Here is a 12,672-nt window from a genome sequence, read left to right on the forward strand (position 1 = left end):
CCTCCGGTCCTCTTTTCCAAGTGCGTCCTACGCAACGTTTTTCCAAACGAGTAGGGCGCTCTGCGTCGTTTTCGAAAATTTCTTTTTTTTATAACTTTTTTGGGGTGGTGGGCAAACGAAAATTTTGGTTGGACAAACGTGGACAAATCGTGGACAAACGAATGCAATTTGATTTTTGTAAAAATTCGCAGTTGGGGGTGCCAACTTCACGGAGCTAATTCGACAGCTTAAGAGTGAACATATTAAACCTTATAACATTCTTTGCATTAAAGTTACTATGCCTATTTCCCATTAAAACCAATAAAGAATAATTAGAATTGTTGGCCTAATTAATTTAAAGCCTATTTAAATACGAATTTATTTCACCCTTTACAACCAATAGTATGCATTTGATTTATGCAATTATTGGCTGGAATCTGACAAATTCTACTTGAGTATTGAAAAGAAATCCCAGCAGTAAGTCTTCTACGAGCGAAGAAAGCAGTAAATGATTTCTCTGGTGATAGAAAAGCGTTGAAGGGGAGTAAAAATTGTAGGAAGGTTCTCTTTGCCACGCGCAAACGCGATTTCGCGCGTGGAAGAAGGCGCAAGGAAATTGGTTCCGCGAGAGACCACAGAGAAGTATCGGTTGTCCTTTGCTCGCTAGAATGTCCTGTTCTCCTGGCAAAAGGATTTTAATGATTCACTCGATAGACCGTGCCAGCTACGGATTTCCACCTCGGCTACCGCGATTGCACCCGGTGTCTCGTTAAACCGAAAGATTCCTTCTTCGTTTTCGGGCTACCACGAACCGTTCTAATGAGCGACCTTCCACGTTGACATGTTCTCAGTTCACGTTTTCAATTTATGCCACGTCTAGCTAAGTTCTCCTCTTTTCTTAGCAATTTAGAATATCCGATAAATTTCCCAATTCGTCACATTTATTATTTCTGTTAGAATGTCAACTTAGTGTCTTATAGATTTTCCATTTCGTTTTCAGAATTCTGTCTTTCTTTATCGAATCTAAAAATGAATTTATTTCTCATATTGTTTGTTATTTTCCTCGGAAATTTTCGCAGTAACTGTAGATTATTATTGGACTAATGAAATACCGAGCGGGTGTTAGTATTTATAGAGTGTACAAAATTATTCGATGAACGGCGCCTGCCAAATGGAAAAGATATTTGTAGAAATTAGTTGAAACTACGAGCGTCGTTTGTCATCGACCGTAAAGACAGGCTTGGAAACCAGTTTTCACGGTTGCTGAGAATTACGCCTCGGTTTCCGGAATAAACACGACCAGGCTAGATTTCCCAGTTTTCCTGACAATTTCCACGATTTACTTTTTCAATAAACAGCTTCGAAATTATTTTACATAAACTGTTAGCAGTCTATTTAAATGAGATGAGATTCTATCAAGCGAAAATTACGTGTTAGACTTTCAGCAATGCAATTAAAATTTGATATTAATTATATAATATAATTTTTCTAAATAACGATTCGATTATGAAATTCTAAAACCGAATTAAATTTCCTTAGTGAAAATTACAGACAAATTTAGTAAAAATATTAGTCGATGATTTCACTGATAAAAATTTCATATTAATTCCAATTAAATATCCTTTTCTGTTAAATCTATCTTAAAATAAAAATTCTATCTTCCCCGACAAGATATTATATCTTTAATAAAAGATTTAATGGAACAAGAATTCGAGTAACAAACCAATTGATTAAACTAGCCTAATCAATTGAACGAAACTATCAAATGCAATTTCGTAACACGAATATCTGGGAACGACAATCATTTAGCAAGAGTTACATAAGAATTTGTGAAAACCAAAGGAAAACGTGTCTACGGGAGAATAACTGTGTGTCTTATCGTAAAGCACGCGTGTTTCGCGTTTCACACCTTGTTCCATGTTTTGCCAGGAGCGGCACGTATCCAGTAACGATTGTTTGCGAAATTTCGCGCGAGGAACGCACCGATGCGTGTCAGGGATTCGCCGGTTTGACGCGCAGCCAATCCCGGAATCCAGTATTAATTGATAGCGGCAGGAAATTGTAAAAAATATTCATATGAAAATCTGATCAATCATTTTTAAAAAATACAACGTTTTAAAGTGTACCTTCTGTACACTTCGACCTGGGAAGCGCGATGAAATTCGTGGGAGGTAAGCCCTGATGCTGCAAAGTACATTTACAATTATATGAGAGCGTCCAGTCTCGATGAAAACAGGGCAAACAAATTGTTGACCGTACGAATAAAACCGCCTAATTGGTGCGTGAGGGCGAAATTTATGCCCGTCTGAGTTCCTACTCATCGTGTCCCAGTCGAAATAATAATACGAGCTTTGTATTTACGAATTAAACGGAGATCCGAATAAATTCATGGACGGTAAATTAACAGAATTTACACGTGAAACAATTCCTAACTGACGTCTCATTATTTGAAATATACAATATTGATTTCCAAATACTGAACTAGATTATATTAATAAAAAACAGTTTCATTTATAAAAANTTGAACCAATAAAACTTACAAAACTCTGTACATCTAAAATTTCGTTAATTAATTCAATATTCGAGAAACATTTTCGTATTTAAAATACTAAAAGAGACGAATTTTCTAACTTTACATTTAAAAATCTGCAACGAACGTAGTTGAAGCGCGAAACGTGGTTAGTTTCAAAACTGCTTGCAAATATTGGGTTAGAGCGCACGTGTGTTTGTGTGTAATGTAATTATTTAACGCGGCGCAGACGTATAGTATAATCCTATTGAGCTTCGGTAACGTTAGAAAAGAAGTCGGTTAGACGTCGGACAGGTGTCGACCACATCAATTTTCCTCCCCCCCGTGCACCTTTGCTGCCTGAATAAGCTTCACACAGCTTTTCAGCTCGTCTCGTGCTGTGTCTGTGTATTTAACAGGTGTTCCGGCGTGTGTTTAACAGGTGACGTCATGCCACGGTAATTACACCTCGCAATTCGATACGCGTGTACCCAACCAGTTAATACGGAAAAAAAATACAATTAATAGCCAGGTTTCATTATCGGTATCATCGATACTAACGTCCATTCCAATATTTCTCATCAATGTAGTGTTTTAAGTAATTAAGTATAATGGAAAATGTAATTGTCTTCTCTTCGTTCTTTTTGCAAATTGTTCAGAAAATAAATGAAATTGTGTCTACTAATAATTTAAAAATTCATCTAATAATATTTAATTTTTCATCAATTCCATTTAATCGTACCTTGAGATCAGATCAGAGCAAGTGAATCATAATTTAATTTCAATACTATAGTTATAAAAAAAGTATTAAAAATCAATGTAAATATCAATTTAAAAACCGTGGAAAATACGAGACATAAAAACGTTAATTAATTTCATTTAATTTCTTAATCGTGCCCTGAGATCAGATCAGAGTAAATGAATCATAATTTAATTTAAACTGTTGATTCTTATATAAGACGTAAAGGAAGAGAGTGAACGAAGTCCTTGAATGGCGAAGGTGAACGAACTGCTCGTTTTTAATATGAATGACTAGCCACGCGAGATGAGATTCAACCAGACCGATTCGATTTCATCGTGAAATATGCGTGAATTCCAAGAATCCACGCAGGATACAGTTAGCAGCGAAATCGTGTTTGGACTTCGCATTAGTTGGACTAACAGTACTGTTACGGTTAACAGTATTTTCAGCCCGGAATCCAGTCCGATATTTCTGTTTCATTTTCTCTGGAGTTTTTTCACGTTCGCGATTAAATTTGGCCGGGGCGAAATGAGATCATGCTACTAAGAGGACGCTTAAAATAATTTGAACCCTCAGGCGTTCGTGCTTTTTAATCTGTGAATATTGCTATCATTAATTTGTACCAAAATAAGATTGTATTAAAAAACACCATTTTCCCGCCAAGCTAAATTTTACTCTAATTTCCCCCCTACTATATTAGCTTTTTAATAAATATACCAGGAAAATAGTCGAGGGTTAATGTGGCCTGTCGAGTACGATAAGCCAGATTCAAGAACTCTTCTCTTCTCTTCTCGAAATCAAAAAAACCACTTCGACAATTATAAAAAAAAACAGGATTCTGTACAAAAAGTCTGCATATCTCAACTGCTATCATCTTTCGCTACTTGTGTTCACTTATGCCAGAGCATATTTAAAATCTCCAATATTAAACGAGCAATAAATTTATATATTAAACACTAGCTGTTAAAACTATATTGCCTACATGAATTGCATTACCGCCCGAGGTTCGACAATGAAAAACATGTACAAAACGCGATACTTTATAAAAAGAGACAGGCTGCCGTCGCGTTTTATGCGAGCTGCATTAAGATTCGATCGACGCGGTGTGAAAGATGATAAAAACGTACGAGGCGGAGAGGATTACGTGACGTGCTTGCGAACACGCTTGCACGCGTGTCCAGGCGCTTAATAAAGAGTCACAATAAAGATACACGAATAGATAATAGAAAATCGAAATTGTAATACATCAATCACTGATTCTAAATAACATTGTCTACCTTCGTTCATTTTTAATGCATTATAATTAAACTAAAGTCTAACGTTCTTGATAAAAAAAAAGGTAACGAAATTGTACGAGAATGATTAAATACGAATTATATAAAAATAAATTACAACGTTCTTTAATTGGGAGATTCATTAAAAGAAACGAAATGCTCGCAGTGTCTGAGCACTTATGGTAGCGATCACGTGTGACAAAACGAGCCGCGAGTGCCGTGCCGAATTTATCGGCATGGACTTACCGTACCTAGCGACTATCGTCACGGCGCTTGAACGTGCGCCCACTAATCACTATGATAATGCCTCTCGAGCGATAAATTTCCATACCTCCGACTCGCTGCTCCCATTATCAGTCCAGACTCATCCGGCTTCCTGCGAGCACAGGATTATTTCATTTTTCGTATACGTATTTATCGACATTTCACAAATTATAGTCTCCGCTTTTATTCGAACCCGGTATAATTATTATTATATAATAAAAGACTAATATAAATGATCTTTGTTACTATATTACAATAGTATTCTTTAATTTTTAATAGTGATATTAAATTATAACAAATATGATATTTTAATCAAGGACTCAGTATATTATTTTTGTTTGCTTCTTTTATGTGAACGTTGATGTTTCATAAGAAATATAATGGGAAACACGAGGGAAAACCTGATGTATAATAATTACATAACGCGTCTCGCCTGGCAAGGGAACATAATTCATATTAAAACCGCCTGTAACCATTCGCGTTAATTAAACACTTACTTACCAGCTAGCTCGCTTGCTAGCTAGAATATTTGTGAACGTAATTACCTGGCCAGTTTTAAACCGTCAGAAATTCTTAACCGTCTATCTAATCTGCGCGACGAAAATTGTTCGCAACCGGAATTGTTTATTATAATATTTGACGGAACGTATATTTTCTGTGCTTTTAAGTTTGGAATTAATTCAATCCTGCTTGGCAATGTACAAGTCGAAATGGGAAAAGCTAGTTTCTAATTGAATCTCATTAAATATACAAATGTCTCTTGTTACCCCAGAATTTTTCATCTCCACCGCAAATACCGTTAGAAATGTCGACTGTAATTTTAGGTGAAACATAGAAAATTGTACACGCTATTATTTCGTAATAAATTTGTTGAGCACGGGGGATATGAAATTGAAAGGGTAAATTCGATTGCACATGGGAGATATTAAATTGAAACGGGGAAATCAAGCCCATTCACAACAATATTGAGTTTGGAAAGATAGAAGAAAAAATGCCGGGGTAATCGAATATTCGCAGAATGCATTTCTGGCGAATAAATTGTCCGTTTGATCGACGTGGGAGATTGGAAAGAAGGAAATCGAAGGAACCCGGCAAGGGCCAATAGGGCCGGGAGGGCGAGCGGGGTCGGACAAATCGCGGGAATATCGAGGGAAATCCTTGCTTCCGACTTCGAAAGCGAAAAGTATTCGGCTCTACTTTTACTCCGGCCGAGAAGAGCTGCCGGCGAGTTTCGATTCCGTGGAAAAAGTTTCCCTCCGGTAGGGAACTTCCGCGGGATAAGTAGATTTTTTTCTTCTTTCACAATTCCTCATAAAATGGAACCCCGTTTGTGAAACTTTGTCATTCTTAACGAACACGTTGTAAATATACTGGTGAAAAGTCCTTGTTCAACTTTCATCCGGATCAAATCAACGAAACTTTCATCCGAGAATCTCGATTCGTTCGACGATTCAGTTTCAATTTCTATTAAATAAAAATCTGTGATTTATCAATTTTTTAGCATAATTATTATTAACATTAACCAGACTCGATGTAAACTTCTACTGATTTCCTATCGATTTCTTACATTATCCAATTTTACTGACACATTGATATTAAATGGAGAACACAATACAGAATGAAGAAGGATCGTAAGATTCTCATGTGGCGTGTCTGATCTCTATTAGCTTCTTCTACTTCACTAATGCATTTCAACAGAACTAGTATAGACGAATGTGCGTCGAGGGCAATAATAATAATTATTGGGATCGCGTGGAATGTTCGTGGCAAGGTTTTGAATCACGTGTTTCTCGTTACTTCTGTCTTTGTTTAAATCGACACGAGAATCACTAACCAACAGACGTAATCAATGGCTACAGCCTGTCCTTACTACAAACACGTCTTAGGATTCATTCAAATAAAGAACAAAGTTTTAAATAAAAAAACATACGAGTTGAATGAAAGAGTGGAAACGAAGTAAAGGAATATTTAATAGCAATTTCCTATTATCCTAATTGCAGACTTTTTATATATTTTATACTGACTGAAGTGATTGTAAGAATTCTATGCAAAAATGATCTGAATTTTAAGAATCCGTTGATAAAGCAAATATTTTTATAGACATCGCAGTTCACAGATTATACATTGAATCACGTTCTTCAATTAAACATTACCCTATTAACAGGTAGAGCAACAAATGTGTTCCAGCGCACGGTTCTTTTTTTTTATTAACTAATTTAAATAACAAGAACACATGCTTTTTAGCATATCTCCAAGGCCGGGACCGAGTCAATTTATTTCGCTTCCTCAATATACGCACACATTGCACGTAGACATAAAACAGCTTCACGACGTGTTATAAGAAATTCAGTTTGAAATAAATCACCTCGCGAGATTTAAAATAAACATTTGCCCGATTAAAATATTGTTTCATACAATCGTGATTACGTATCCTGTTTATTCACCTAGAAAAAGCGTTTATTTTGTCGCAGGTAGAAAAAATACTGCGTTTTCAATATCTTTCCTTGTTTCGCTAACAACGAACAACAACGAAAAATGTATGGAACCATTTTTTTCAGCTGCCCGTACGAGATCGTTTTATTAGCACTGCAGGAAGTGTTTACGGGTTGAATGCAATTTGAATGCATGCACGAGGGAGTTTATTGTTATTATGGTTGTATGGAAAGTGCGCGAGTTTGTTTTGGTTCGCGTTTGAGCACCGGCAGCCGAGAAAGCGATATTTTCGCGTCGATAGCGATAGAAATAACCAGCGGGTTACGAAAATGGAAATGCACACTATTTCGCTTCGATAATACCGATAGGAATCTACGAGAGTTCGAGAGAAAAATTTTAGACGAAACACCCAAGAGTAGGTGCAATGTATTCCGCTTTGAAGATTGTATATTGCATCCTTTACATTATATGAATAAATTTATATGAATTCTGTATCCTCTCTCTTTGTGTTATATAAATTCGTGTAAAAATTGTCTTAGCACAATTTTATGTGAAAAAGATTAATGATCGAAGAATCATTTACTTCGTTTCATTAAAATATATTGTTTCATGTTCTGTTCACCAAATGAATGATTCTTTTGTATTTGAATAAATATAAGTAATTCCCTGAAGGAGAATTACCTTTTAGAATTGAATAAACAAGTAATCACTAGAACTATGCAATCCTAATTCACTAATAAATTGATTTCTACATTACAATTAATTAATTCAATTATAAATTTGGAAACAGAAATCATGTAACCCTTTTGGAATGGTAATAGATCTGTGTATTCATCTATAAATTAATTTTACTGTTAGATGACGATTCCCATTGATTTACCACGTGTGAGATTAATTGTACGAAATAAGAAAGATTTCGTACAAATGTTGTGAGGAAATCTTCGTTACGAAGAATGTCACAAAGAAACTTATAAAGTGGAAACGTTAATCTCCTTTCCTTGGCAAGAGCTTTCCTCTGTTTTGCTCGGATATTTCCAAGCCAAGGGACACAAAAGTATTTTTTGATAGCCTGGACGATATATGGATTGGAAATAGAAAATATCTATTTTTTCCTCGCTTCCTAGTTGATCCTGAAAACGGGAACCGTTTATATATCTTCCCTGCTTTTTTCGTTAAATCATATTAACGTCGTTTCGTATCGAGGAAACTAATCCTCAAAACAGTAGAGGCTTTGAAACGAATCGGATTAATAAGAGAACAATACTCGTAGCCACTTCAAAATGGAATAGCAAGTGGATAACGGATAAAGGCATGTGCAATTTTTCTGAAGAACGACAAAATGTGCATGATGCCAAATACAGTAAGTGGAGCAGAGATTAATTATAAATATATATAATACAATTCAATCAAACCAATCAGAAAAGTCTGCTTATCGTTAAAATGATAATGCACAATATTATATAGATAATTAATCTAAAAGTCATTCTCACCTATCCTTGATAATCAATCATAAGACGAAATAATATAATGAATAATGAATATGAATAAGAAATTCCAAGAAATTGTATTAAATAACATCCATGACGCAGAAATTATTTACATATGTACATAATTATTGTAATCTTACCTGGTCGATTCCAGCTATCCTGGATGATTCTTCGGCTCTTCACGTTTCACAAAAGTCATACAAACACTAAACCGTACTTCAAATCACTGAAAGATATAAAAAGTTGATGACAGAAGGCAAGAATTTTCACGCACTTGAAATTTTCCACGAAGGTCAGTGATAGAACAGGATTAAATCGAATGAACAGCAAATGTTCAATGATAAATAATTTCTAGTACTTCTGTTCGACAAGTTATTAACCCTACTTCTATCCTAATTCTTTTTTCCTACATTCTAATTACAAATAATGTTTCCTTATTATGTATTTTGACTAAGGTACTAATATAAAACTCTGAATATACCATTAATGAACGAACCTCGTACATATGAAACTGCTGAACAAGCAAGCAATTCTACTCTGCTCTCTTTAGCTCTATTCCACGTCTTTTTCTTAAATCCTGATTAAGAATCTTCGATCTCGACATTCACTTTCGTATTTTGCACTAAATTGTTAGTTTTAATGATAAGTGAAACTGAACAAACGATAAAATAATAAAAGACGCTCGCCGACTGTTAACCGACAACCAACCGCCTGAACTTGGCAACGACTTGAAGCTCGGTCGAGTATCGAACGATCTATTAATCTCGATTTACTACACTCTAATTTATTATTCTAGATTATTCTAGAAAACAATAGAAAATGATAAATTGATATTGTTTTACGAATCTTTTAAAACAATTTGATCTCCTAGCCGTTATTTGAAATACTAAATTCTTGGCGTACAATTCTTATATCATTCTAATCTCATTCACAGCTATACTATGATGCTAAGCACTTGATTTAATTAGAAATGACAAAGGGAATACGACTTGAGAAGGTCAGAACAAACTGCAGGCCTAAGCACGTTAAGATTTAATTCTTACCTTGCTCCTCATTCCATATCACAAATGATAGTATTCGCAATTGTTAATTATAACTTCAATAGACAAGCCGAACTCATTATAGAGTAAAACGAATAGTAATACGTAAAGGAACGTATTTCAAAAGAGCAAAAATATGAGGTCATTAAAAGTGACAAAGGAGATACGATTTGAGAAGGTTAAAAAAATTATAGCCATAATTACCGTTAACATTTTAACTCTTACCTTGCCTCTCGCTTCATATTATGAATCAAATTACTTCTACTTATTAACTATCACTTCACTGTACAAACCGAACTCGTTACAGAGTAACGAGTAAAACAGCGTAATAATATGTAAAGGGAACGCGTTTGAAAAGAATGGGAGCGTAAAGTTCTAACTTTTACCTGTTCCTTTATCTTACCCTATCCGACTACTTACTACCTCGTCCCGCGTTTTACAACTCGTATTGCTATGTTCACTTCCTCCAATTTAATCCAGTTCTATCAACAAGTCAAGTACTCCCTCGCCGTGGAAAAAGGACAAACGTTTTGGGGCTAAAACAGTGCGAACTTGTGGAGTCTTGTCCGAGTCCGTTACATCCCGCGATTCGAATTGCAATCGTCTTCGGCCGCGCTCGGCTACCTCCGGCCGTTCTCGCTGCGCGGCGAACCGGCATGGCTGCTGCGCAGCGCGCGGCTAGTTTTCATGTGACCGTTCTCCTGTTCACCACGCAGCACAATATTCCCGACAACAGTCCCGGAAAACTCGCGAAAGATAGACATAAAAGAAAGTTAGTTCTCAGTTATTTAACCGCGTTGTGTCGAGCGAGCGCGGAATTAATTGTTAACGTCAATGAATTCTGTGATCGGCTCGCGTTCTGCTCGTTTAATTACTCGCTTCACCGTTCTCCATTCGCTATGGCACGCTCGCCTGGTTAAAAGCCAGTCGCCGGTCGCTTTTTGATCTTCTGTTCGCGAGATAATTGCCCGACGGAAACGGAAGCATCGCTCGTTGCAACCGTCGCAACTCGGTTAACCTAGTCGCAGCGGGTCTTTCTGGTTTAGAATCATTTCTGTGTTCTCGTTTCCCTTTGTTAATCGCGAAGTTCGAGTCACGGGCTCCTCGTAGCAATTATGTTCCATTCGGGATTCATTGGTGCGTGCGCGAGTGCAAGTATGTGCAAGTTAGTGAATCAGTAAGGGGACGATCAGGATTCGAGCATCAAGTAAGTATTATTAAATAAAATTCTATTTTTATTTTAAGAACGCATGCGAGACACTTTCGTTTCTTAAGCTTGCTACGTAATCGTTCGGTAAGTTTGATCGTTTTCCTTTCAGACAATTAGGACTGGACACAGTCCAGATAGTATTAGTAACTAATTACTACTCGAGTTGAGAAATGCAATGGCGACCGGTTCATTTTTCATAATTCTTAGAGGAGCAATTATTTAGTATGTTTCATTACTTTCATTACAGACAATTACGATTAGACAGTCGAGGTCGTATGAAAATTAAAATAAATTCGAGTCTCGATTTGAGACATGCAATGAGGACCTTTCCATTTTTCAAAATCCTTAGAGAAACAGTTATTTAGTATGTTTTACTTCCTGATAGACAAGTATGATTAAACAGTCGAGGTAGTATCAGAAACCAATTCCGATTCCCGTTTTGAGAAACGCAATAGAAATTAATTTACATTTTTCCAACCACTTATTGCGTTTTCTCATTTCACTTATTTTCATAGTCTTGTGTAAAAAAGATTGTTTTGATTCGGAAAACCACCTGCGCCAGTAGTTTTTTTCTACCAAAACAATCCTTGAACGCTTACAACTCTGCCCTACTGCGCATCAACTTATTCTCCTTTTTGAGAAAGGTTAAAGTCGAAGAATCGTGGGCGCCCCATCCCACTGTTTTTTTTTTGCACAGCCCTCGAAGCACACATATCTCTCGCGCTTATCTAAAACCAGTGGAAACTTGATTACCTTTTTTTTGTAACAAGATTCTCTGTTTTAATACAATGGTCTCTGTGTTGATGAATAAAATAAGACGTAATTGCAGTTTATAATTGTTTTCTATATAAAACATCCATGAGATATCTATAAGAATGTATTAATCTCTTTTCCGATTATAATGGAAGAGTTTAATACGTTATTTGATTATTTAATGCCCCGTAGATAATCCTTGTACCTCTTTTTCAATCATAATTATGCACATTTTCGAATTGGTCGTTATGTTTAATGCATTTTTCGTTCGAATAATGAGAATACTGCGCGGCATTTTGCTTGGGAAAAGGCGAGATAATTTATTCGCCCGTCGTTACGCAACTTTCCCACGCTCTGTCGTTGCCGTGTCTTTTACAACAAGTGTCAAATATCGCAATCCTCAATTATGATAACCATCAAAACCAGTCTACGCGTTCCATTTGCAATAAGTGTCTCGTTTGCGTTTATAAAATGTTGTACATGTAATGAGAAGTGAGAACGAATCAGTAAATATTATAAAAATGTATGATTCATATAATAGAAAATAATTTTTTAATTCAATTTTAATAATGGTTCGTTCTTACTAAATTATAATCATTTTTAATTAACTATGAATTCTATTTGTTATCACTGCTGTGTGTCACAAACGCGAATACTGTTATACAAAGTGCATAAAATCGGGTAAGGAATGTGGGGACATGTTTTCAATTAAATGAATGAAAATTTGTTCTGGTTTTCGAAGTATTACAATGGCAGGTTGCAGTGGTAGTATTCGGTGTATGATTATGCACAATAGGGTGAGAATTAGCAGACCTGTTCAGTCGTTAGCTCTGAGTTACGAAGAGTTGGGTGCTCCTCAGGAAGTCTTTTCGTTAACTTTCCTCTTATTATTGCGTTTCCGGTTCCCTCGGCGCGAACTTTATACGCGGAACAATTTTATCGCCAGATTTCTATCTCTTGATATTATTCAGATTCATTATT

At 36.0% G+C, this 12,672-nt stretch overlaps 1 protein-coding gene across 1 annotated transcript in view; it reads right to left on the reverse strand.

Moving 5' to 3' along the window:
- The window catches only part of LOC108622079 (fibroin heavy chain-like), a 23,993-nt gene extending 17,826 nt beyond the window's left edge, over positions 1 to 6,167 (reverse strand). Inside the window, exons 1-2 of the mRNA XM_026811204.1 lie at positions 6,140 to 6,167; positions 4,836 to 4,867 (exon numbers count right to left, since the gene is read on the reverse strand). Of these exons, the coding sequence (XP_026667005.1) occupies positions 4,836 to 4,867; positions 6,140 to 6,167 (60 nt within the window). The remainder of the gene's footprint in view (positions 1 to 4,835; positions 4,868 to 6,139) is intronic.
- Positions 6,168 to 12,672: the final 6,505 nt, after the last annotated feature.

The sequence above is a fragment of the Ceratina calcarata genome, unplaced genomic scaffold, assembly GCF_001652005.2.
Source record: "Ceratina calcarata isolate Rehan_Ccalc_2016 unplaced genomic scaffold, ASM165200v1 scaffold203.2, whole genome shotgun sequence".
Classification (NCBI taxonomy): domain Eukaryota; kingdom Metazoa; phylum Arthropoda; class Insecta; order Hymenoptera; family Apidae; genus Ceratina; species Ceratina calcarata.